We start from the raw sequence: 25,927 nt of genomic DNA, 5'->3' as shown, positions 1-25,927 counted from the left end.
TACAAGATTTGGTGGCGCATAAAGTGCGGACAAAAATCTTGGAGGCTATAAATGCGCTCTAGCGGCTCTAGCGTAGTTTCAAGAGATGGCGCGACAAAATATACTAGTTTTTTTTTTTCAAATAAAAGACGCACATTGCGCATTTTCAGATTTGAGAGGCGATGTTGATCACTTTTACACTGTTACTCTCTTTCCCTCTTATACTATAGACCTATGTTTGACTAATGTAGACATGTCATGATTTATCTGCACCTTCAGGAAACCTATAAAGCTATCTAAAAGGTGTCGCCCTTAGACAGACAAAGTGAAAACTGCGTGCAAAAGCTTGACATCTTCTTGGCCTTCTCGCGTAGTTATACTATACCGTTATCTAGCTTCATGACTGTCTTTTTTTATTCTTGTTGTTCTTTCACCATGGTGGCATAGGTAGCAGGTAGTCTGCTGTGAATGGTGAAAGCCGCGAAAACACCGTGCCGTTGTGCGAAGTGCTGCCTTCAATATGCACAGATGTTTACACCACCAGAGCCTCATCGATGTCAAGTGACACTCGTCGTACCGTAGTGTTCGGTGGCTAAAACTCCCGATCTCTGCAAAACGACTCATTCTGCATCAGTGCCAGCAAAACAGAGAATTGCAAGTACTACAAATAAGTAATTTTAACTGCGCGTAGTAAATATATAGCTGTGTTCATGGCTTTTAAGCCGAATGTGAACTCGTAACATTACCTTGGCGTCTTCGTAACGTTTGCATCCTTTAAATATGGAAAAAAAGAAGAAAAAGTAATGAAGCGCTAGTCTGCATTTGTTCCAGTACGCAATTTCTGCAGAAATAAGAGGAAGTGAGGACCAACTAATGGTTTGAATGTAAATGGTTTCCGATTAATCAAAATTTTGGTCTGATGCTGCGTTTTATATAGCATGCATAAACCCTTCCTGGCGATGGCCCTCCTAATCAGTGCGCACCATTCTCGCAGAAAACATGTCAGACGACGACAAGCCCGAGCTTATGTACCCTGCCTTTCCTGTGGAAGACACTGGGGAAGAATATGACTTGGACCTCCCTCCCACAACAGCAAATGAATACTTGAGAAGGGTCCAGTAAGTGCACCGAGCATTTACAGTAGTGCGTGTATACTACCGCATTACTGAACCAGCAGGTTGTTGCACTTACTTTCCGTATGCCAGGGCTGATTTTATACTTGTCAGTTTGTGTCCTTTGTTCGCGTTACAGATTAGAAGCCAGCAATTGCCCCGATGTTGTTGTGGCAGACTTGGACACTAGCCAGTTTCTGACCAAGCAAACTGTATCTTTCAGTAACGTAAGTAATTGAAGTATCGAAACAGCTACTCTTGAAGGAGCCTATGCTGTCAAGTAGTTATCTGCGTTGGTATTTCAGTCTAATGATTGTCCACCACCCCCAGAGGGTTTTGCGCCTTCACGTGAATGGCAGAGGAAACAGGTCTACAACTTCCACATTGCTAGAGAGGCAAGTACTTTTATTAATGAGCACACATCAAACTTGTGCATTTACTGCATTGTTGCAACCTGCCCTTGCAATTCTTTCTTTTTTTTTTTTTTCATTTTAGAAAATCATCAAACGGAAGGCCCTTTTGAAAAGGAGTAAGGAAAGGTGTTCTGTGAAGCTGGTAGGTCAATCCTGCAAGGTGACAAGCACTACTATGTAGTGAAGCCTTGTGGACATGAGCATTTGTCTTTAACCCAGTCGCTGCTGTCATACTTCACTTTTTCTCCAAAGCACAGTGCTTAAAAGTATTGTATGCACTATGCACTTGCTGTGTACAGGTTTGCTATTAGTTCATAAACTTTGTGTTCAACAGCAACTAGGCAGTGGCACCACAAATTCAACTTCATTATGTTGCAGAGCTACTGTCAGTTTCAATGCATGTTTCCAAGAGAGATGGTCCATGTCTCCACTAAAGTTTTCAAAAGTTTTCTGTTACCTTTGCGCCAATAAACTCCATTTATCAATCAACAATTTTCTACCAAATGCCTCCCCGCATTGTTCCAGTGGGGAAAGAAAGGAGCCTCAAAAATTAATTGTTAATTTTCCACTTGCTGCTGCTTACTTTACAACCAAGAACAAAAGAACATAGAAGGTTGTGCATCATGTGATAATTGTACAACCAAGACAGAGCTGGGAGGGTTAAAACTGCACACCACAATGATTACAATTTCTTTGTAGTTAAAAAAGCTCCTCAGCTGCAGCAACCTTTAAGGAACTTGCCACAATGTTCATCACAGCATGTTACACTTAGTGCAAAATAAATTTTTCTTTTCTGTGCAGCCCAGATTTGAAGAGAAGGACCGATGGAAGGCCATCTTTTGCGGCTCTGCTGCACCAAGCATTCATCCTCTTGTCAGCATTGTCACTACCATCCCACAGGTCTGGCTCTTCCATCTATCTTTACTCATACAAATATTCTGTCTTCTTTGTTGTGTGTGTATATATATATATATTACAAATTTACAGCAATCAATAGAAGCAGTAATCAGCTACAGTGCACGATGGATTGAAGAGGAAGGGTTCTGTGCTAGTATGGTGAGTACATGTTTAGAGATAGATCTCAATCTGACGAACACTGGAAAATGTGGATCCAGTCCAAAACATAACAAGTGTGTGTGCATGCATGCACACATGCTGAAGTGCAGAAGTATAAACATCTGTAAACCTGAGAGAGAGGCATCAAACCACCTTCAGCATTTGCAACATCAAAATATCCTCATTCGAGTAAGAGATGCTGTTGTGACGAATGCAGCTGGACCTCATTATAAAGCTGTATCCGGCACAAAAATGCAGTTGTTATATCCAGTGTTTCTTATAACATACATTCGTTCCATGGTGATAAACATTACTTTTTTTACATTGTTATACTCGATTAATTCATTTTATGGAGGTTCAACTGTATACTTCAATCAGGTATGAAACGATAATGAATGTGGAATGACTTGAATATATCGTGTACATTTTTGTAGGTAAGGGCATGTTACTGACTGAAAAAAAATGTCCTGTTGTTGAAGGGAAAGTGGCTGTATGCCCTGCTCGCTTGTGTGGAGAAGCCACTGCACCCAGATATGTGCTCCAACATCCGTGCCTTGGCACGTGCTTGTGCATCAGCAAGGAGGAAATTGGTGAGTATTATCGCAGGAAGCAACATTTTTATCGGTTAAGAATGTTTGGTCTCGGCAATGCTCGAGCTGTAAGCCTAGGAGCATCTTCTCAGTGAATCATTTTTAAGGATACTTTCACCTTCGCACAACAAACCTCTCAAAGCAGTCAAGAACTGTGTTATTGATTTTGGTTAAAGTGTGGTGCAACACAGACATGGACACATGAAGAGACAACAGACACAGCGCTTACACACCACAAAGCAAGCACTGTGTGCCCATGTTGCACTGCACTATATAACTGACCAACAAGTCCCCATCGTCAACATCAAGGAACTGTACGACCTCAAAGTGACACTGATTATAGGTATGTGATTGCGTTTGTCATGTCTACTGCCATTGGCATAGCCAACCAGGAGAAAAAGGTGTTCTTTTAATAAATGCCCAAGATGTTAGCCTGGCCACATGCCTAGCATGGTACTCCAGCTGATGAGGGCGACACAAAATGACGCATTCGTGCACAGTACTATCAGCGTCAAATGAAACGTGAACAGCGGAGCGCGTGGCCCAAGCATAAGTGAACGTATAGTGCGCGCTGTCCAGTCATCACCATTGACAGGCACGCACGTCCGGTTTGGCAGCACTGCGCAATGTTTTCACTTCTGTTCTGGTTCTTACGTTTGAAAGGGATAAAATAAAAATGAGAGAGAAGCTAGAACATTGCAGTTTGCGGCGAGTATTGTCACGCAGTTTGCCGAAACCATAAGTGCTATCGGCGCGAACAGTGGTGCAGGTAGTGCAGTTTGCACCGTCATTATAGATTTGCTTGTGTGGCTTGCCGCTTGTGCGCCACATTCATTCTTTTGATCAGCAAGCTTGCACAGTGTGTTATCGCTGGCAGCCGTGACGGTGGCTGGCGTGGGCGTGCCGAGCGCGTTTGGCCGCTTGTTTGACTCCCAAACAAGCACCGTGCGGCCAAATCGCATGTGCGAGTTTGTCAGAGGTGATGATTGGATGGCGTGCACTACACCTTCACTTATGCTTGGGCCACGCGCTCCGCCGTTCACGTTTCATTTGACGTTGACAGCACATATGCGCTGCACATGAAAACTGCACATGTTGCTGGGTGCGCAGTACGTGCGCTCCCAGCAACAAGTAGCTAGAGGGCATTATCGAGACCAGTGTCTGAGAAAAGCCAAGAGTGCTCTCAATGTGTGCAAAGCAAACGTTGCAGCCTTTAAGAAAAAAAAAAAATACAGCTTAAATTCAGGGCAGGTTCTGGAATAGCCCCTGAGGCTGCAAAGTGACAAATTGGCATGCACAAATGCAAGACATTCTTTGTCTAGGCAGTGAAGCGAGCTCACAGTTCGCTTACTGTATGTTCAAGTTGTCAATTGACAAACAGGTGGTACAGCACAGCTGCATGACTGAGTTTGGTGTTTTAATTCACATCAAATGGGGCACTCGCTATGTCACAAAATGAATGTTATTCAACACATTCAGTGCAGTAGCACTTTTCGCAGTCATATTGCACTGGTGAGTCACCAGGGGGTTGTGTTCCTTTTAAACTTCATCAAGTTGCACACAGTGCCACAATGTGTCAAACTAGGAACAATTTTTTCTTATTGATTTCTAGCAAGGATGTCGTATGCGCACTGCAGGAGAACCCTATACAGCCGCACAGCGGGAATAACTGCCATGATCCACAGGTGACCCACGCCATAGGGAACGTGTTAAAATTTGTGGGCACTACACAATCTGTGCAAGCTGAAGGCACAATATGGCTTCCTCAGCAAAGGTCCTTGTGCCCACACTTGATTCATGATTTCACTGTCATTTCAGACATCCAAAGATGACCCCAACCTTGCACCTTTGAACCTCATCATATGCCTCATCGCTTGCTACTTCAACCAGACAGACTTGGCGGACAATTGAAGAAACAAGAAAGAAAGGCTGCATCCAAGACGCCAACACACTGGAAACATTGCCAACATCCATCATGCTTTAATAATATTCGTTTAATAATAAATATGAATGAAAATGTTTCTACATTACCACAGATCATACAAAACATTAAATTTACAATACAATGATAAAACACATGCTTGGTCATGTTTTTGCCACAAGGTCCTAAAAGAGCACGTGTGAACATCATTTGATGACACTGATATTGGGAGACTTGCAGAGCCTTTTTCTTCGGTCACCGAGCACAGGTGTACTGGTCTGGGCACTGCTCAAGCTTGTTGTTAATCGACCAGGTTTCTTTGCTGGCTTTTTGAACTCTCCAACATCTGTCTCTGAATGTGCTGGCGAATCGGGGACCGATGTTGCAGAGTTTTGTGGTGGTGAACTTTGTACAGAGTTAGTTTCGCCAAGTTCGATTGGAAACCTCCTCCTTGGCGACCGAAGCCTCCCTGAAATGCGAACTCCCGAAGGAGGCGTAGGAGTCTGACTTTTCTTTCTTATTCTTCTCTTAGTTCCATCTGTGGCATCCTCAATAGACAGTGCGCTGATGTCACTGAGGTCAGATAAACTGGAACACCGCGACAGTGGGGAATCTGGAGCACCGTCTTCCATCAGAACATCGCCTTTTGCCTGCTCTTGTACTTGACTGTCAGCTAGGTCCATCACGAGTTCCTTTCGTGCTGTTGAGTTGGAGCGGCTGTTTGAAACCCTCAGTGGGGTCACTTCAGAAACAGACTTGCTGGCCGCAGGTGCTGCAGAGTTTTGTGAAGAGTCCTTTGGTCGTCCGGTTGGTGTAGCTCTAGAGCCACCTTTGCTTGACACAGACTCGAGGCTAGCCGTGGAGCTAGCCCGACTTTTTGTCCGTGCATTGCTAGGTGTGTGTTTTGAAGCAAGCTTGTCACCAGCTGGTTCCTCTGGATTATTCTCAACAGCGTTTTCCGCAGCTGCAGTTGAGGCAGTGTCTCCTATATTCAAGAGAGAAAAGAAAAAGTACGAGACATTGTAATAACTTCAATTAGTTTGGTCTATGCTCAGTTTAAGATGTATAGTTAAGAGTGAGAACGGATGCTGCAACACCCTGTCTCGCTTTAGTGCATGGAAGGTCATTTGGGAAAGTGACATCAAGAGACAACAGCTATGCACTATTTCCTTTTTGCAGATTTCGCAAATGCAAAGAGCCATGAGTTAGGTACAAGGCAGCACACCAGCGCTGCGTTGCTGATCACTGTAAATTACAAGCCACTGAAGTGTGCTATAATGTGCCTAACCAGCCTTAATGGCTAACTATATATTGCCAGTTCATACTCACCAGTTCATCTTGCACCATACTACAAATAACATGTATCATGCATTCTCACTTTTCTTGTGAAGTTTAAAAGAAATATAAGCATATGCACATCAATGAGGCTGTCCACTTAAACTCGAAACTTGGTTGCCACTGATACTCTCCAACATGCTGCAATGTGCAGTTATACCATGCTGTGTGCACATAACAGTCAGTCAGTCAACAATGTGAGGTTACGTTGCAATGTGCAATGAAACTGGTAGCTGAAGAAGCCAGCTGTTTGAAAGATGCTGAATGAAAACAAACTGCACTGCTTGTTCTGTTAATACTAATAATGCTTTGCAGACCTCTTGGGCAACACACAAGAAGCCAGCTGGATTCTCTGTGCGCATTCCAAAACAAAACACTTGAAATACTTGTTTGAATATTCAGTGTCAAACCACTGATCTCGCCACATTGAGAGCACGTGCGTCTGCTCTTCTGGTGTCAATGCCTGTACTCCGTGCCACTTGCCCCCTGTACTTTCGTACAAGGCAACCCTGAGATGAACGCTGAAAAGAATGCGTGTGCTAACCTCCTAACATCACCTTGCTCGTTTTAAGAACTAAGCCAGTTTGTCGTGGTGATATGTATATACAGGGTGTCTAAGGTCTATATACAGGGTGTCTAAGGGTGTCTATAGACTCGTATAAGGGCCGCACTTTCACAAGTTTGATGAGGTGCGGCCCTTACGTGGCACCGAACCTTTTGCTCAAAATGGTGTCGGTGACTTTTGCACACTCCTGATATACTACTGCAGCAGAGGTACTGCACAGCTCTCGTCAGCTAGAGACAACACACGGAAGTACGCAGCGTGTGAAAATTTGCAGATGCGCGCACGCAGCATCGGGGCACTAAACGTGACTGCTTCTATATTCGAAATCTTTTTCCAAATTTTCAGCTGCCAAGTTGGGGGTGCGACCCTTACAGGTGTGTAGCCCTTACACAAGTCTATACAGTATTCCAAGGACATAGCTTCAAATAATTATATAGGTTAAAATTATCATTCTATCTAGGCACATTTGCCGTGGTGGCTTAGTGGCGATGGTGTTGCGCTGCTAAGCACAAGGTCGGGTATTAAATCCTGGCCGTGGCAGCTGCATTTCAACGAGGGAGAAATGCGAAAACACTTGTGTCCCGTACAGTGGGGGCACGTTAAAGATTCCCAGGTGGTCAACATTAGTCCGGAGTCCTCTACTACAGCATGCGTCATAAAGCATGGTTTTGGCATGTGAAACCAGAATAAATTTTTTTTATATGTAGGCATTTTGTCTTCACCCTCTTTCACCTATACCTAGCACATTTCAGAACAGCAAATTCCAGCCTGACACAGAGATAAGACATGCGACAAGAGCTCATGGCCAAATGTCATCTGTAACAGAGAAATAAGCACTGCTAGTGGTCATTTAGGCAGTTGTACAGTAGGTAGAGGCCATCATGAGCGAGAACCCTGAAAAGCCAACGAAGGCCACTGTAGAGCAGCCTCATGTGGCAAAGCCAACAGTCAGGCTTTCTGTACAGTAAGGTGTTAAGGTACCATTCATAAGTAATGGATCTTCCTCCAACAGGGCCTGCGCAATCAATCAGTGGCTGGCTGTGAAATTCTGCAACCAAGTCACCCTCAACGTGGTGGAATAGTTCCCAACATTTAAGTCCACTACACACTGCTATGTGAGGCATCACTGAAGCAGGGACTAACAAACAGTTATAGAATGCTGAAAATTTGCTAAAGGCTGCTATTGTGGAAGCACTGGCCAACGTCAACACACGCAACCTGATAGACGCATATGGCTGTTATTAAAGGCAAATTTAGTCAATAACTGAGGCTGAAAATGCTTCACACAATATACCTCGCACATCCAATATTTGCTTATTATCGTAGGTGCCCTTCAACCTATCAAAGGGACACCAAGGAAATACTAAATCGGTTAGGTTGATAAAGTAGTCTTTCAAAAATATTTAGATAAAAGGATGATTATTACAAGAAAAGAATGAGTCAAAATTCCACTTTCAAGCTGTCATGCCGGAACTCCAGTGCCTGTACATAAGTGTCATGTCACAGTTGTGGTTCAGTAAGAGTTCACGAAATTTGCTAAGTCTATGGCTCCTCTGAAATATGATGCATTCATAATAATTTGGCCAGGCCTGAGCAGACCTAGTCAAAATCCACATGTGTCCGTCATTTCGGCACCATCTCTAGCTTACAAAGCTTTTCACGGTATCGGTGGGTTTTTGGTATTGTAGAATGGTGATTTGATAATACAGAGCTCAAATTATTTTCTCTCTAGTGTTCCTTTGAAACTACAAGGGCTACAACCATCAGCTGCTTTTGTAGCAGTGACGACATAGTGAGACTTGTGGCAAGATTATTCTATTCAAAGCTTGCCGGTAGAAGAGCACACATCTCTCACCTTGGTCGCCTTGAGGCGCAGCCTCGCCATCGCCATTCTGTTGCTCTGCAGCCCCTTCCTCAGATGCAACTTCTGGCAGCACCACAATGCTGCGCCGCTTGATGGCCTCTTCCCTGAGCTTACGCGCTGTGTCAAGTAGTTCCCTAAGCTCTGGGTTTGCCGCACGTGCAGGCGTCTTTGGTGTTGCAGCCGGATGGCCCTCGGCAGCGGCCTCCTCTTCTTCCTCCCGTTCCAGGCGCCGCAGGTCAAAGGCAACCTCGCTGGCCAGCTTCTTGTCTGCCGACAGCATGTCCTTGACCTCCGCCTTGTAGTCGCGCATTAGCTCGCGTAGGAACATGAGCAGTGACCGCAGTAGTGGTGACCGGGCAGCCTCCAACTTGTTCTTGAGAGCGATGACCACAGGGATCACGTTCTCCACCAAATTCACCCGCACCTGCACAAGCGAGTGTTGGGAAGCTTATTAAAGCAAAACCCTACCAGGTTAGGGAAGTTGACACAATGACATCTTTGGCTAGAGCGTGAACATAAAAGACGCAAGCACATAAGAGAGAACACATAAGCACTTGTGCGGCATGTTTTCTCTACTATGCTCCATGTTTTACGTTTACACTGTAGTCACAGATGCAGCAAAGCAAAACCTGCACCACATCATCACAATGAACAAGCACCAGACACCATCAAGTACAGCCTTTGCAAGATCAAATGCGCAGCCAAGGTTCACAACTACAGCTGGTCCTCAGCAATGCAGTGGCTCTTCATTTGTATCCCCACATGCTCCAAACTTGTACAGGTGATGCATATATCTAATAAAACTTCAACCATGTAGGATGATATGTATAGTCAGGACAGTAACAGGTCAACAATGCTGAAGATGTTTCTGAAACAAAACCAGGCTGTGCTTACTCTCCAGCCCTTCACACTTCAGGAAAGTGGTTTCCCTACATATGTGACAGCAAGGTGAACATGAGCAAAACGAGAGCAAGGTAAAAGTGGGAGTCAACGTTTCAACAAGTGGACTTGTCGTTTTCAAGGTGACATACCTATGCTTTCTTTGGCACAGTGTATATAGGTATGGTCCTTCTAAAGGGTGCAGCAACGAATGAAGGTGTGTTAGTGGTGAGGGTGTAGAATTGAGAATAAAGGAGTGCTGTGCGCAAGGCCGGTGACACGGCCATGTGTCAGCCAGCGTGTGTTCCAATGGCCATGTGCACAGCACCCCTCTATTATCTGCTTTGCTGGAGGTCGTGGGCTATCGTGTCTCTGAAAGAGATAATAAAAGGAGGGGCAAGAAAACGATGCTCATGAAAAAAGAAATATATACTGAAATGGACTAAATACATAAATAAAAGGAAAGAAAGGGAAGAAAAAAAAAACACTACGCAACCAAACTAAGTGTTGTTGCCTACGGCTTGAAATTTAGCATAGCAAATAGATTCTAAAGCTCCCTTTGAAACGTTCATGCCTATTGGTTGCAATGTCTTGAACTTATGGATAAGGTATGATTCTCTGGTACGATTCTTTATCGATAAGTTCAAGACATTGCAACCAACAGGCATAAATGTTTCAAAGGGAGCTTTAGAATCTATTCGCTATGTTAAATTTCAAGCTATAGGCAACAACTTCTTAGTTTGGTTGCTTAGTGGTTTTCTTCCTCCCTTTCTTTTTTTTTCTTTTAATTATATATTTCGTCCATTTCTGTAATATTTTATTGTTTCTTTATTATTATTTCCTTCTCCCCGCCTCCCCCACGAGCACCGTTTTCTGCCGCTCCTTTTATTATCTCTTTCAGAGACATGATAGCCCACGACCTCCAGCGAAGAAAATAACAGAGGGGTGCTGTGCACACCGCCGTGTCACTGGCCTTGTGCACAGCACTCCTTTATTCTCAATTCTACACCCTTGCCGCTAACACATCTTCGGTCGTTGCCACACCCACTCGCCTTACCCCCTCTCCCCTTAAGAAGAACCCTACCTATATATACTGTGTTGAGGAACGCATATGTCGCCTTGAAAAAGACTACTCCACTTGTCGAAACATTGGCTCCTGCTTTTACTTGTTGCTCATCGTCTTGAATTTCCATCTGCCGCCTTCCCCATGTTTTCCAGCAAGGTGAACAGAAACTTCACAATGACTTGCACGCATGTCCTTAAGTCAGCAGTGCATGGCAAAATAAGATGGTGTGCTAGGTGCTGGCAAAGAAAAATATGAAAAGCAGCATGGGTGAAAAGCGTGGCAGCCTGGGCGAGTTGGTATGTCATGACTTTTATAGGCTTGTAGCGCAGCTCGGAAAGAGCTGCCTATATAATGCTTAAATAATGCCTAAATAATGCTTTGGAAAAATCGTGCCACCATACCGTTTCGTCTAGCTTTGCCTCTCAGTGCGAACGGCTTTCGCAGGCTGGTTATCCCGTGTCCCTACAAGTGTAGTAGCAGAACGGATTCTAAGAGAGTTTAGAAAAGACAACCAGCACAAAGATAATCCTGCAACTACTCTGGGTAGGACAAGCATTACTGCTTATATTCACACAGTCTCACATAATCTTAAGAAAATCACAAAGCGAGTGAATATTCGTCTAGTGTTTTCTTCCCCTAACAAGCTTATGAGGATTTGCAAGCTCGCTAATCCCAATAATGAGGCTCCTCCTAGCTGTGATAAGAATCATAAAAAGAACTTTGTTAATTGCACATATTGTGTTTTTTATTGTTTTTCACTAAAGTGCAGAAAATGTTGCGTCGGTCAAACTGGCCGATGTCTGAATGATAGGCTGCGCGAACATGGTTACAATGCTAAGAATTGTATTACAGCTGGGGGTTTCTCACACAGCACTGCAAAACGTGCGGTTGCGAACCTGTTTTAGAGGAATGCGTCATTCTAGGTCATAGTCATAATCAGCTCACAAGAGAAATCATCGAAGGAAAGGCTATCATAGGTCTGGGCCATGCTCACCTTCATTATGATTATCAAGCAATGAATTGGCGTATCTCAGGCTGCCGCCACAGGCTGTCTGAATATGTGTTTTCACATGGTAACTTTCGGTTTTGTTGCTTGGTTTTGTGTAATCTCTTCATGTCACATGGTTCGCTGAGTGTATAAGTAGCCTTCTGTGTCACGAAATAAACTATCAATTGGAAGTTAGCGCTCACTCTGTTCTCCGTTCCTTTTCATTACCCCTTCCACCTTCCTTTTTGCTCTTTTTGAGCTGCGCTACAAGCCTAAAAAAACAGCATAGGTGACTAGGAATAATACTAAAATAGGAACTACGCTCGACAAAGCTGCTATGCTCAAGGGAGGATGAGTACAGCCGAGACCTCAGGTTTGTTAGAGGCACAAAAGTACTCACCACAGTGCTGAGTATTGTTTTGCGTGTGGTGTGCAGCAAGGCCTGGGCAGGGTCTTCTTCTGTAGCTGCATCCTCAGCTGCAGCTGCAATGGTCTGCAGTTTGATCTCCTCGGAGCACAGCACCCACAATGTGTCATGCAGTAGCTCAGGGCACTCCTCTTCCATGCCGGGGCCAGTGTTTGTCTCATCCGCACAGGGCACAAGCACACTCTGGGTCAGTGCAAGAGTTAGCTTAAACCTATCTTCATCCGGCATGTTTAGCAACATGAAGCGGTACAATGCCATACGCTGGTCCCGCCGACCCTCTCCTTCGAGGCTGAACAGGCGCCGGTCCCGCTCGGTCGTCTCAACAACATTTTCCTGTGATGCCTGGCCGCTGCAACCCCGGTAAGAGTTGAAGTAGCAGAGGCACTCCACGAACCGATGGTAAAAGACATGCGTATTCCGTTTGAGCACACAGTCCACTAGCCCAAACTCTGCCAGCTCGCGAATCTCGCGCTCCTCGTCAGTAAGGGCTGAAAGTAACCTATAGAAGAGCCGCCCATGCAGCTTAACAAAATCCTGTTGCAGCAACTGCAGCAAGCATGTGAGGACCAAACTGCGAATAGCTGGAACAGAGTCTTTGATGCAACGTGTCACAATGGGTAGATACGGGTCAACCAGCACTGCGTAACGCTTGCACATGTCAGTCAATGCAACTATCAGGTTGGCACGTATCATCGGATCCTGGCTGCTTGACAGAGAATTTCCCATGGTTGGCACAACGGTCTTCGCAAGCATTTCATTCTGTATGCAAAGCATACCCATCACAATCACTGCATGGGCTCGCACGCGCCGAGTGGGTCGCAGGCAGCTCTTTCCACCACCCGACAGTCGTGCCCGGGATCGCCTGGTTGGTTTCTTCTCCTTGATATCACCATTCTCGGCATCAGGCTCTGACATGGCAGCATCTTCCCTGGAGACAGGCTCCGATGTGGGCTCTGGGCCACCCGGACTGGTCATGCAGGCCTGAACCAGGTCATGAAGCTGGCTGGAGACAGCACGAGGTGTGGGCTGAGATGCCTCCCCAAGGAGCATAAGATGGCGCACCAGTTGCTCTTCCAGAAGTGTGCTGTCTGCACCCTTAGTTCCCATGACGGCCTGGGAAAGGAACGTTTGGCATTTGTCCAGCATCTGCTTGCACCATACCTGGACAGCACGCTCACCCAGTTCAGGCCGCTCCCGGTGCACATTACGCTTAAGACTGTGCAAGCAGTCCACTGTGTGAGCGATAACCTCTACAGGGAGACTCAGCTGAGATAGCCGCTGCTCCAGATCTGCTATCAGCTCTCGAAGCGCATTTGAGGGCAAGTGGCGAGACACTTTCTTGAGGACAATGAGCACGTGGTTAACTGTCTCGTTGGAGGCGCGTGGGCTATTCGACCCTTCTGGCTGGTCCTCCCACTGCTGCTTCCAGTAGCTGAAGGCGAAGTTGCCCTGGCCAAGGTCACAGCACAGAGAGAGCTTAGAAAGCAGCAGCCAGACTGAGGCATCGTTGGGTCCTCCAACATAAGTTTTCAGGACGTTCAACTCATTGGGCCGCAACTTCTCAGCACGATGCAGCTGCAGCACAGCTTGCTGGAGGTACTTGTGGTGCTCACGAAATGGGCCTTGAGACACCTAAACATGGGCAATAAGGACGAAAAAAAGATGCGTTTGTTACAGCTGAAGCACATTAACTACAACATAAGCCACATATGCTAACACTTAACAATGTGCACACCAAAGCCACACTAAACAAGTGATGACACCAGTTTAATGCTATACTAAACTGCCATATCAGCAAAGGTAGCACTCAATGGTTGGAGGTTCTTACAATGACCTGGTTTGGATGTGCTCAGCTAGAGAAAATCTTGCAATGAGAACACAAATATTCACTCACCAACATAAGACTACAGTGAAAAGGTTGGCATGTGTCATTTTTTTAGCAAGGCCATGGCCACATAAGGCTATCAACACAGCATTCGCTTCCCGATGCTGGCGCTTTTCATGATAGCATCATCCCACTGTGGGCAACACTATCAGCCACAGGAGCAGAGTGAACGCGAAACTGTGGCTGGCTTCACTTTTTACCACCGATGTGAAAATATTATCAACACGGCATGAAACAGTATCTTTTGTCGCCAACTCTCAAATATAACAATATATATATTATATATTACATTCAAGCTTGCTTTTTCGAATTGCCCAATAATTTGAAAAATTTTGTTGCCCTTTTCGTATAAGAAAAATCCATCATCAACTGAACTTATTTGCATAAAAGATTGAATTTCAATACAACAAAGCAAATTGCCAATTTTACTGACTTAGTTATATCAATGTTTTAACCATATCCATCGCTACCCTAGTTCAATCTCTTACATAATCTTTAATCTGGTTTGGCAAAACAAAGGTTGTTTAAGGCATTGTGACACAACTAAGGTCACCATAACTAAGTTTTGATAAAATCATAACTCAGTGCAGCGAAGGATGTTCATTGCCATAGCTACACAGTACGAGAGATGATGCAAGTGTACCAACGGTAGCACCACCTGATGACGTGGATATTCAGGTGCAAGACAAACTTGCTTCCATTTTGACTACACATTGCGTGCAGACCAGCCACATGCTTTTTGGTGTGCTCCACATAGCACCACGGGTACAGGCTAACAAATGACTCGGACACGCTTCCATTTGCGGAACTGTGCCCGAAAATGGCTTGGTCATCAGTATCCAGCAAGAGCATACATTATTTACTCGGCATCCCTGCATAGCAAGTCAAACTTTCTCGATTCCTCGGCATGTTCCAATCATTGTATATCGGCTTGCAGGCTTATCGTATAGAAGAGGCAATAAATGCCTTTTTGTGTTCACATTAGTGTGCGCTATGTCCTTTGTTCCTAGAGGTTTTTCAGAACGCACAACATTTAAGGCACCTGCCTGTGCCAGTAGCCGCCAGGCCAGGTTGGCATCAGGCCCTGGTGCCAAGAGGCACAGCGGTCCCAGAATCAGCTCCTCAACGGCCTCAACAGCCTTCTCCATGACAGTGTTCTCGGCATCCAGCACCAGCGGAAGCGCTCCTTCCAACCAGAGCCGCAGCAGCAGCTCTTCCTCTGGATGTGCACGCAGGCACTTGGTCAGAGCCTGAAGTGCCTGCTTACGCACTAGCAGAGCCAAGTCCAGGCAGCTCTCTTTCAGAATCTGCACATTAACAGATGCACATGTCCCTGTAAAATGATGTGATTACTCAATTGACTCTCTCTACAATTACTCCCTATGGTGAAGCTTCTGCAACCTCCACCTGTTGCTTGAAAACTGCAGATAGTAAGGAGTACGAATTCTTTAACGTTCAGCAACCCTAACCACAGAAAGCTAAATGGGCACATTAAAAACAAGCCTGATAACAGTTCTGGTGCATGTGTTAAACCTATCAGTTTCAAGTATAGTTGATTACTGCTAACGCAAACTCAAAAGGGCCAAAAACTGCTTGTTTTGATGTCTACGGTGCCTGCCCTGTAGGTTTCCACATTGTCGTCAACATTGGCGTAGCTGTTTAGTCCAGAGAAACACCATTTGCTTTAGCTAGCAGAGCCCGACCAGATGTACACGTCTGGCAACTGTCTCAGCTTTCGTCTGATTGTGAAAAAAGTGACTACCATATTAATTATGTTATTTCTGCGTATTTTATTTTACAATCCTGTAGGCAGCTACGCTGCCAAAGGAGGTGTTACACAAAGTACATTAGTAAGCACTTTTTAAAATGGAACATTATTACAGTCAACAGCAGATACAGGTAGTGTATTACACAGCTCAACAGTGCTAAGGAAAAAAATATTTTTAAAAATGTTTATCCTAGCAAGGTTATGGGCGTACAATCATGCTATGATTTAGTTGTGATGGAGCAGGCAAGTAGGCAAGCAAGCAGGTACGTTGGTGGAGCAGGCAAGTATTTATGCCATTCTGAATCTGGTTTCAAATTATACAGCTGACAAAAAACTTTAGCTTCGCTACCTGTCGCTGTACTTCCAACAGCTGGAGCTCAAGTGACCGCAACATATCGGAAAGTGATGATGTAGCTGAGTAATTTGATTAAATGATCCTAGCTGCAACTTGCTATATGCGTTCAATCCTTGCGATATCTTCAGAATAACATGGACTCCACACAATAGCAGCCTACTCAAGAACTTGGCAAATGAAGCTGCGATATGACTCAGGTGTAACATTTGAGTGTTAAATTTTGAACTTCCATCACAAAAGGCCTGCAGCAAAAGCTTCTCAAACCAAACCACTTTATACAAAGAAGCTTTTCTCTCTCTCTCCTTTGCTGGAATCGGCACACACTTATCACATGCATCTTGCAAAGGGAGACATGCAAATGATGCTCCAGATTTATACATGCCAGATATCACCTACATGCTCTGAGGTTGGGGAGATGGGTGCAGATTGTGCACCCACTTTAAAAATGTCTCCAGACGGGCTCGTGAACAAAGTTGGGGATCCTGCAAATTACTGGAACCTCATTCTATCCACAATGGCCCGCTGGAACGATATCATGTCCACTAGCCAGCATGCACTGCACATGTCTCGGGTAAATTGCGTTAACAGTCGCTACTGTAAACTAGTTGCTATTGTAGATATACCAAATAATCCCCTTTTTTTTTCTTACTCTATTTCCTTTTTATAGCTACCACTTTTTTAAGCCTTTTTGTCACTTGTGGCCAGCAAAATTCTTTTCCTTCCTTTCTTCCAAGAACCACAGGTAATAGTTGCCATTCCCACAATCAAATGTGAAAAGCCAACTCCATATGTGTGGTCGAGCCAATAAATGGTTCCTTCTTCATGCATTGTGTTTATGGATAGCCAACCAAATATTTACACATTTTTCTCAATATCCAGAAATTTGGCTTAACAAGGTTTGTAGTAACAGGAGTCCACTGTATTGCACAATCAGGGGTGAGACTGGCCAATGTCATTTTGAAGCAATTTTTGGAGCAGATAAAATTGCGTTTTGGAGCAACTTGGAGGAGACAAAATTGCATTTTCGGGCAATTTGGAGCAGATAAAATTTCATTTTGAAGCATCTTGGAGCAGGCCAATCTGAATTTTGGTGGAATAATGGAATACGGAATATGGCAGCACGATGAAACCACGGTGAAACATGGAATAAACCAGCACAAAGCACATAGTAGAAGCATGCTTTCAAGCTATAGAGTGCTAGAATATGGAAGCGTGTGTCGAGAGGCAGCAGAGCGCAAGCTTTCCTATAAAACTGAGAACATCGGTGGCACTATGATCGAACCTTATATTTCCGCGCCGACACTCATGATGATAACGGAAAATGTGCTTTAATTACGTGGTCCAATCGATGCAGTACCATAACTTCTGGGTCACTATATGTCACCACAGACCCAGAGAGCCACGATCAACCCTGTGCTGGTATAACATAAAGCTATTCCAATCTGTTTTCATTGCATTAGCAATTATATGGACACACCAGGCACATTTCCGCCGTCGGTGTCCACCATGACATTCCTTCTATATAAAGTCCAGGGGTGACAACATTGTCGCTGCGCGCCACATGCTGTAGAGTATGTGCAAGTGAAAGCGTGCATGGGTGAGCCAATGATGGTGGCTCAATCTTGCGCGTGCAAAGGAGCAACGCAGGAAGGATGCACGCCATCTTCTATCACGCAGAAGGCAACGGAGGGAGGGGGCGTTCTATTTCAGCAGCTGCGAGCAGCCGTTGGGTATGGAGCAGCTGCATGTGCCCTATCTTGAAAGCGATCTACGATGGCGACAGAGTGCAAGTGCTGATAGCTTCGTGTGCACTGTGTTTTCACTGTTTAGTGCAATTCTTTATTCTCTGGCTTAGTTTGCGTAGAAGTGAGAGGCAGCATGAAGGTCGATTCGCTCGCTGCTGCTGTCACGCTTCCTCACTCCAGCGGTTGCCATGGTCAGGGAGGGAGAACTGTTGCTTGTGCCCGCATGACACCATGCTTGTTAATTTAGTTAGTAAGCTAATGTTTACAAGTTTACACGGCTGATAAAGCTACTATCTTCACTTCGTGTGGCCGTCTACTAATTTACAATCGCAATCGATGCTTCGCCTTTTGGGCAAAACGAATACTTTTTATTCCAAATCCTCCATTAGGATCAATATGGCTCAGGTCTCTTGCCGATATGGGCCTAAAATTAAATTATGGGGTTTCACAAGCCAAAACCACGATCCGATTATAAGGCATACCGTAGCGGGGTCTCCGAAAAATTTCAACCACCTGGGATTTTTTAAGTTGCACCTAAATCTAAATACATGGGAGTTTTCGTAATTCACCCCCATCGTAATGCAGCCTCCGTGGCTGGGATTCGAACCCGTGACTTCGTGCTTAGCAGCCCAACACCATAGCCACTAGGCAATCAGGGCTGGTATATGGGCCTAAAAACAGAGTGGAAGAGTTTTACGTTATACTGGCCTCGGGAACAGAGACGCCCGCCCACTGAACACACTGCAGCGTGCGTTTCCCTAATAATATCTAGTTCGTTCGGAGCGCTTTCAGCCTACTTTTTGTTTTATGCCTCAGCTACAGGGAGCGCCGCGCTACTCAGCCCACTCAACCGTATTCTAGTAGACTCTAAACATAGCCGCCCAAGCGGCCACATGCACGCAGGCCACTTGCCGGAAGCACCATTGCACGGTGTGTGGCATGTGAACGGCTGCACTTTTTTCTTTTTTTAGAACGAATCTGCTCGCTGTTTGTGGCTACTGCCAGTACACAAACGCTGAAGCCATTCTGGCTCAGCATGGAGCAATTTCCGTCAATTTTCTGCATTTGGCGCTGTTTGGCACAGGAATTTGCGTTTGTATCAAAATGGCAGAACTGCCGCAGGAGTTCGCAGAACCCCTGCTCACTGTTATAGTTATGGTTCCCAGCATAGTTTTTGTTTTTCCATGTATGGCTTTTCCTAAATGAAATAAACGTATCCAGTAGGGCCCTGAACAACTTGTGAACAAGTCAAGGGCCCATGATGACTGCAAAGCAGGCAGATAGTGCATGCACAGAGCTTATAACAAGACAATGCACAGTAATATAGTCACTTGTGTCCTTTGTAAACAAAGTGATTTGCTGTTTCTCTGATACAGATATTCTTTTGTCATGCTAAATAAGTGATGTATAATGTGCCTGTCTATAACACTATTGACATATGCATACAGCACAGCATATCCAAATAAAGTGTACAGAATGCGACTAATGAAATGACACACAATAGTCATCATTAACATTTGTTAAAGCACAGGATTAGTTGGTAATGTCAAGAAGCAGCCTTTGACCTTGAGCATAGCTACAACAAAAGTCAAGCGCTTCCTAAGTGCACCAATGTAGACATAAGCTATATTTCAACACTATCTGACAAAGCAGGCTTCACTGCAGCCTGATATCTACTGTAGTGAAGTAATCTTCACAACTGATTCAACAAAGAGACAGAGGAAGGCAGAGGGTCTTTTGTCATAGCGGTATCCTTAAATGAGCTTCAGAATATCTTTCAATGTTACAAATTACCACAATTTCAAATTTTTTTAAACAGCAATGAAAAGATAATTACCGTGACATCTCAGCCACAGTAACTCTACTGAAGACACTGAAAGACAGAATTTTTTATATCTCAAGTCTTTCATCTGTGGCTGCGTATGCATACTATATTCTGTGCGGCAATATTGACTTCATTTTTTGCTCTTCTGTGTCCCCCCTAAAGCACCTAACAGATGTGAATTTGTCTTCAGGGTAAAACAAATAAATATGCACTGTTTAAGTAGGCAACAAATATGTACACTGTACTGAGAGAAAGAAATAAGGTTCAATCTCATAAACAAATAAATAGAACCAATAAAGGGACCCTGAACCACTACTTATCGAAGTCGAGAAAGGCATTTGAAGTAAAAATAGGCTATTTCAGAAATATTTGCCACAATAAGTACTTCAATTCGTTCAGCAGAAGTGGAGTTATTGGCAATCAAACACGGCCTCCTCTGCTCTCCCATTGCTTCTTCAATGCCTTGCACTATGAAGGCACAGTGGGGTGTGCCCACAACACTCCACTTTCTAATTGTCACCGTGGCGAGCAGTTCAAATTTCATTTTGCATGTTAACATAGACGCCATGACTTCCAATTTTGGTGCGTACAAAGCGCTAAGCGTAAACCAAATGCGGCTGTCCTCAGCGAGCCGCAATGCGCTTAGCCAGTGGAGTCGTGGCAGCACCATGCGGCAGCCACGGTATCTATGCTATGTAGCTGGCCACAACTACCAATGGCAGTTGCATACGGGAATCCACTTTATTATGAAATAAAGCATAAGCCTGCCTTCTTATGTGAATAAGCAGGCTTCTATTCAAAAGTGCGGTTGAAAGAAAGGCTAATCCGATTGTGAGCTCCACACACTGCATACGGCAACAAAACTTGGCTGAGATGTTCACAGTAGCGCATGCCACCCATAGACTTTGTAATTTCACCAAGCCCAAGGAATGGTTCAGGGCCCCTTTAAGACTGCAGGGCTTTGAACCGGCACAGGTAACAGCAGGCCTGACAAACATTGAAGTATTATCTTTGGCTTCCAGTTTTGTGAATGCACAATATAATAACTGGTGGCTTTATTCCCATTCAAAATTCACAACCTTTCTTGAAGAGCATCACAAAGTGCTACAGTGTGATCCTCTACACAGAAACCTGTGGTAACCTGTGGTAACACAGAAGCCTGTGGTAACCAACATCAACTACATAATGGATTAATTCGCCTATGCCTTTGGCTTTGCACATTTTTCGCTCCGTATCACAGGCTGCCACACCCATACACGAATGAGAATAGGAAGCAATGATGCCTTGTCATGCTTTTGGTGCACACCTGAAGACTGCAGGCTATTCGGGGTGTATTTCAGGCTGCTATGTGGGGTATATTTAGAGATGCACCATGCGCAGACATCACAGCGGTGGTGCTACATGGCACAGCACGTACAGAGGGGGAAGCGTGAGAGAGGAGCCTGGCTGCAGTACACACCTCATGCATGACGCATTTCACTAGTAGCAATATGGTGTGTTGCTAGATTGTTTCAATGCTAATCACATTAATGTCAACAGTCATCCTGAGATGGTTTATGTGAGAATATTTTTTTCATGGAACTTTACTCATCACTCGTAAAATTGTAGATAAAGCTCAAGTTCTTATCTTTAAAGGAAATTCGGGAGAGTATGTAACCTCCCTCTGATGTACAACACAAGCTGTTTAGAGGGACAATAAAAGAGGATATGAAGCTATATTAACCTCAGCCTATGGAGTTTCAAGACTTTTCCTCCACCAAAATAGTCCGAATGTAAGAAAATACTTCAAGATTCTTTGCATCACACTGTATCAACATGAAAGTAAAAAAGTAAGAATTTTGGCCCTTGCTACCAGCGGCAATAATCAAATTTCTGCTAAATGAACGAACGAACCAAGGTTTCAAAATAACACTTTAGCAGTCTAAGCTGTGCATTTGAACAAAACTCCAAAAGAACATCTGGTTCCCACAGGGGCCACTTGTTCAGGCTGCCCTGCAATCTGAACAGCACGTGCAAAGAAATGGCATGCTTCACAGTTTAATTGAGCATTGTGGCACCACACTCACCTCCACATACTCCTCCTTGATGAAGTCGCCACTGGCGCAGAGTACATTCTGCAACAGAGAGAGTGCCGCTTTGCGCACATTCACTTTAGAGTCTTCTGCACGATACTTGAGCACCTCCATCAGCTGGGAGAGGCGGTCGTCCTCAACGGCCACCTGTTCCCCTTCACCCTCGTCTCCTGGCTCAACAGGGTTAGAAACCTTAAGCAGGGGCGTCCACAGCTCGTGCTGCTCGTTCGTCACGCTCGCAAGCACGGACAGTGCCTTGGTCTTGACTGAGGCAGCCTTGTCATTGCATCGCTTCATGGCAGCAAGCAGCAGGTCCGACCGCTTGTCAGCCACCCTCTCGTCCCATATGAGGGCAAGGATCATTTCGAGGGCGAAGATACGCCGGTTGGCCAGCGGCACCGTTGTGAGCTTTATGAACCACTGGACGACGCGCTTGAAGCGCTCCTCGGTGAGCTCGCCCATAATCATGATCACGGCATGCGTGGTCTTAAGTCGGAAGTCGGTGCGGTCCACGGCGTGGAAGGCGACGTTGTGGATCAGGATGATGCCCACGTCCTGGAAGCTCTCCCTGAGGGAGTCGTCACACGTCCGCATCACGTGGCACAAAAAGGCCACGGCGTTGTCTCGGATATTCGCGAAGGGCCGGGTCACGGTCTGCGCGTTGCCGGCGGCCAGCATGAGGATGTGCGGCATTAGGCTCTTGGCAATGGTCCGGAAGTTGTCGGCAGGCTCCCCGTGCTGCGGCAGGCACAGAAGCTTGAGCGCGCAGTAGGCGTACGAAGTCAGCTGGCGGTAGTGGCAGCCGCGAAACTGCTGCTCTAGGCCGACGTTGAAGCGCACGTCTGCACCGGGAATGTCGAGCTGGGCCAGTTCGCACAGATGTTGGATGAGAAAGTCAGTCACTTCCCCGTAGGGGCGCAGGCTGAATGTCTGCAGAGCCCAAACGAGGTCCTTCAGCGAGTCCGTCATACAGGTCATGAAGTCCAGAAGCATTGATTCTGAAATGGTCTCACTTTCGACAATCGTGCTCTCATAGGCGTCGGCGTCGTCGCCAGCCGCGGCTGTGGCGGACTGCTTTCGCCGGCCGCCCCGACCACCGCCACGCGTGCTCCCGCTCTGTGACGCGTTTCTGCTTCCCGTTCCATCTGCATTCAGGTTGGTGTTCTTGCTCGGAAGACGAAAACACTGAATGGCGCTTTGGAAAAGGCTCTCCTGGAAAATTCTGTATGCAGAGCTTCCCGGCACAAGCACGAGGTTGAAGTAGAGTTTAGAAAATCGCAAGGCTATCTTCTTCTTCACGAGGGAGGCACCTGCAGAGTTGCCCTGACCGATTCCCAAGTATACCAAGCCTAGCAACGCTTTGTAGTGGACCCCATTGTCCATGAGCGTTCTCCAAAGTTTGTCGTCGCTGTCTTCCTCTCCTACGTCCACGTCAGTCACCGAAAAGCGAGACCACTTCTGGCAAACGTCGCACGCAGTCGACAGAGCGTCCAGCAAGGCAGAACTGTTTCCTTCAACAGACTCCAACAAATCGACATCGGGGAGACTTATATCCGTGTACCTGTTATCCCATGCCGCATTGATCCATGATTCTTCAACAAGGTCGAAGGGCAGTTCCCCAAACACGGTAATAGTCCAACTTACGAGAGCGTCGGTGTCGTCCAGGTCCATGATAGGCTTAATGGTCCTCGACGGGTAGTTCCTGAATGTAATGAAATATAAATACTTTAAACAGCCAAAAAAATATATATATCCGTCTAGAGTAGCGGAATAGAAAACTTCAGCTAATTAAAAATGTAGTTCGCATGCCGTACGTCATGCTTCACGAAAAAGCTTTAGTTCCAACGTAAACTAACCGTGCAAACTCGCGACGCGCCAACACCGCTTTGAACGTGCGGTTTGACTGGGCTTGACTGCGATTCTGTCTTGGCTTTAGTGGCAAGGACGCATGGAGCCACCGGGATCGCAACAGATCATAGTGAAACTCTATGCAACAGATGCCGCTATGATCTCGGAGGCACGTTTGGAGCAGCCGCCGCAACTAGCGCTCGCAGCCAACCCTGGTGGAGAGGAGAAAAGAGGAGAGGGGCCGGGACCTGCTTCTTAGCTCACGCAAGGAGGCATTACATGGAGGGGCCATGAGAGGTGGTTTTCTCGTTGAGTTAGCATAGAAATGCTTACACATTTAAAACAGTGGAGTTGGGCGGGCATGTAATACGTAGGGCAAACAGAAGCCTGTCGCATGAGCGGGAAATCCATGGAGGAAGGAAAACCAGCTGCCCTGCTCTTTTCTACTTTCAAATGGTGTCGCGAACGCCATATATGGCTGGCAGAACCAGGCTGAACTACTGGGAGCTATCTTGCATGGCTTCCAAAATCTCCATCACGCGTGCATGTCAATCTCGAAGGCCATTAGCCTCTGCATCATTGCTCAGCGTATGTTTGCAGGCATGGAAGAAGGAAAAAGTCGCTGCGTTGGCAAGCGAACGCTCCGTGAAGCCCATACGTTTGCTCAGTGGTGGCCCAATAGATGACCTCTTGAGTCGAGATCACGGAGCAAGAATCGAGATTTGCTGAGACCACAGTAGTAGCCAAACGGCGCCCATCGCGCGACGGCTCTCGAGTTGCCGCCGCTTTGCGTCAGGTGGCAGCAGGCATGGCAGCAGGGGTAATAATTCTGGGCCCATTTCCCCGCTCCGCCGTAGCGGGCCTCGCGTGCATTCAAACTGTATTTTTACGTCTGTAACGCTTGAGAAAGAGCTCTGCATCGTAGTGCCGTACACCAGACAAATCTTCAATCACACTCAATAGTTACTACTGCTTAAAAACGGACTTTTCGCGCGGATTTACGCGTGACTTCAGACGTGTCGTTTATTCCTTGTTTATTTGATTGTTTTATTTCTTTATTTTGCTGGATACAGCTTTGTTCGATAACTATGCGGTGACTAATGCGGTCTTTGTCAAATGAATCACGTTTGAAACGAAGATCTTTTTGATATCTTCACGATCAATCAGTGCACTGTTTTTTAATTTTTCCTTATTACAATATCAATAAAAAATTCTTTATTAGCATGTACTACTATGCAGAAAGAGTATCTACTAGCAGACTATATATATATATATATATATATATATATATATATATATATATATATATATATATATATATATATACTTTTGCGTTTGCATGCTCTGATCACAAGGAAACGATTATGGCTCATTTGCTGCATAACTATACGTATCAATGAGAATGCGCCAGTATACAAAAGGAAAAAAAAATCGAAAAGCGCAGGACAAGACTGAAAAAAACGGGGGGGGGGGGGGGGGGAAGACAAATTAAGTCTGCAGTGAAGCCCCGCCCACGCCCTCATAACCACCAGTCACTGTTCCTCCGCGACGGTGCAAATAATTCGTACTTCAAACTTTTCCTGTTACCCAAATAGGCGGTAACCACAAAAATAAAATTATTTGGGCTTAATTTTATATATTTTGCCTCGCCTATTATAGTGGAATGACCAAATCCTAATTCTTTATTGAACTGAATCTACATGCTTGCTTTGCTGCGTACCCGCCGTGGTTGCTCAGTGGCTATGGTGTTGGGCTGCTGAGCACGAAGTCGCGGGATCGAATCCCGGCCACGGTGGCCGCATTTCGATGGGGGCGAAAACACCCGTGTACTTAGATTTAGGTGCACGTTAAAGATCCCCAGGTGGTCGAAATTTCCGGAGTCCTCCACAACGGCGTGCCTCATAATCAGAAAGTGGTTTTGGCACGTAAAGCCCCATTTTTAATTAATTAATTGCTTTGCTGGAACTATTTATTGTCAAGTTTCACTTCAGTTTCATGAGTAAAAACGGGTTCAGCAGTGAAATGAATGGCACCGCAGACTTTTGAAGAGTGAAATGCTCAGACTCCATACACTTTGCCCATGTCTGTTGCACTCCTCATTGCTTCCGCCGATGAAAAGACTCTTCAAGAACAGCAGACGCTCCGGAGGTATCAAGTAAGACGGCGATATTGTTTGCTTCTCTGATTGGCTGGCGAAGTAACACAACTCCGCGCGGTTTGTGTGCCTTGGTTGC

At 45.5% G+C, this 25,927-nt stretch overlaps 2 protein-coding genes across 3 annotated transcripts; one reads left to right on the top strand and one right to left on the bottom strand.

Annotated features, from left to right (window-relative positions):
* Positions 1-324: 324 nt before the first annotated feature.
* Gem2 (Gemin 2) lies at positions 325-5,180 on the top strand. 2 transcript variants are annotated; one of them, XM_050170067.3, is made up of 9 exons: positions 325-637; positions 974-1,097; positions 1,231-1,318; positions 1,397-1,486; positions 1,587-1,646; positions 2,306-2,404; positions 2,492-2,560; positions 3,040-3,150; positions 4,969-5,180. In XM_050170067.3, exons 2-9 carry the CDS (start codon positions 979-981, stop codon positions 5,059-5,061), a joined length of 729 nt encoding a protein of 242 aa, XP_050026024.1. In that variant the 5' UTR covers positions 325-637; positions 974-978; the 3' UTR covers positions 5,062-5,180. The 2 variants fall into 2 exon arrangements, with proteins under 2 accessions (XP_050026024.1, XP_054921916.1); XM_055065941.2 differs by having other exon boundaries at positions 326-633.
* On the bottom strand, positions 5,107-23,876 carry LOC126521375 (condensin-2 complex subunit D3-L-like). Its single transcript, XM_055065940.1, has 6 exons — positions 23,702-23,876; positions 21,840-23,547; positions 15,127-15,387; positions 12,169-13,827; positions 8,827-9,259; positions 5,107-6,056 (listed from the first exon to the last, which is right to left on the bottom strand). The coding sequence occupies exons 2-6, from the start codon at positions 23,514-23,516 to the stop codon at positions 5,278-5,280; spliced, it is 4,809 nt and encodes a 1,602-aa protein (XP_054921915.1). The 5' UTR covers positions 23,517-23,547; positions 23,702-23,876; the 3' UTR covers positions 5,107-5,277.
* Between the last annotated feature and the right edge of the window lie 2,051 nt (positions 23,877-25,927).

This window comes from Dermacentor andersoni, chromosome 6 (genome assembly GCF_023375885.2).
Source record: "Dermacentor andersoni chromosome 6, qqDerAnde1_hic_scaffold, whole genome shotgun sequence".
Lineage (NCBI taxonomy): Eukaryota > Metazoa > Arthropoda > Arachnida > Ixodida > Ixodidae > Dermacentor > Dermacentor andersoni.
Note: the sequence above shows the minus strand (reverse complement) of the source record. Positions and strands in the feature narration are given on the sequence as shown.

Bases quoted from the DNA above. Each gene is read 5' to 3' on its own strand.
- Gem2 (XM_050170067.3), top strand. From the start codon at position 979: ATGTCAGACGACGACAAGCCCGAGCTTATGTACCCTGCCTTTCCTGTG. The intron at 1,098-1,230 runs GTAAGTGCACCG...TTCGCGTTACAG, and splicing joins GAATACTTGAGAAGGGTCCA to ATTAGAAGCCAGCAATTGCC. The intron at 1,319-1,396 runs GTAAGTAATTGA...TTGGTATTTCAG, and splicing joins AAACTGTATCTTTCAGTAAC to TCTAATGATTGTCCACCACC.
- LOC126521375 (XM_055065940.1), bottom strand. From the start codon at position 23,516: ATGGACCTGGACGACACCGACGCTCTCGTAAGTTGGACTATTACCGTG. The intron at 9,260-12,168 runs GTGAGTACTTTT...TCGCTTGTGCAG, and splicing joins AAACAATACTCAGCACTGTG to GTGCGGGTGAATTTGGTGGA. The intron at 6,057-8,826 runs GTGAGAGATGTG...TCTTGAATATAG, and splicing joins TGCGCCTCAAGGCGACCAAG to GAGACACTGCCTCAACTGCA.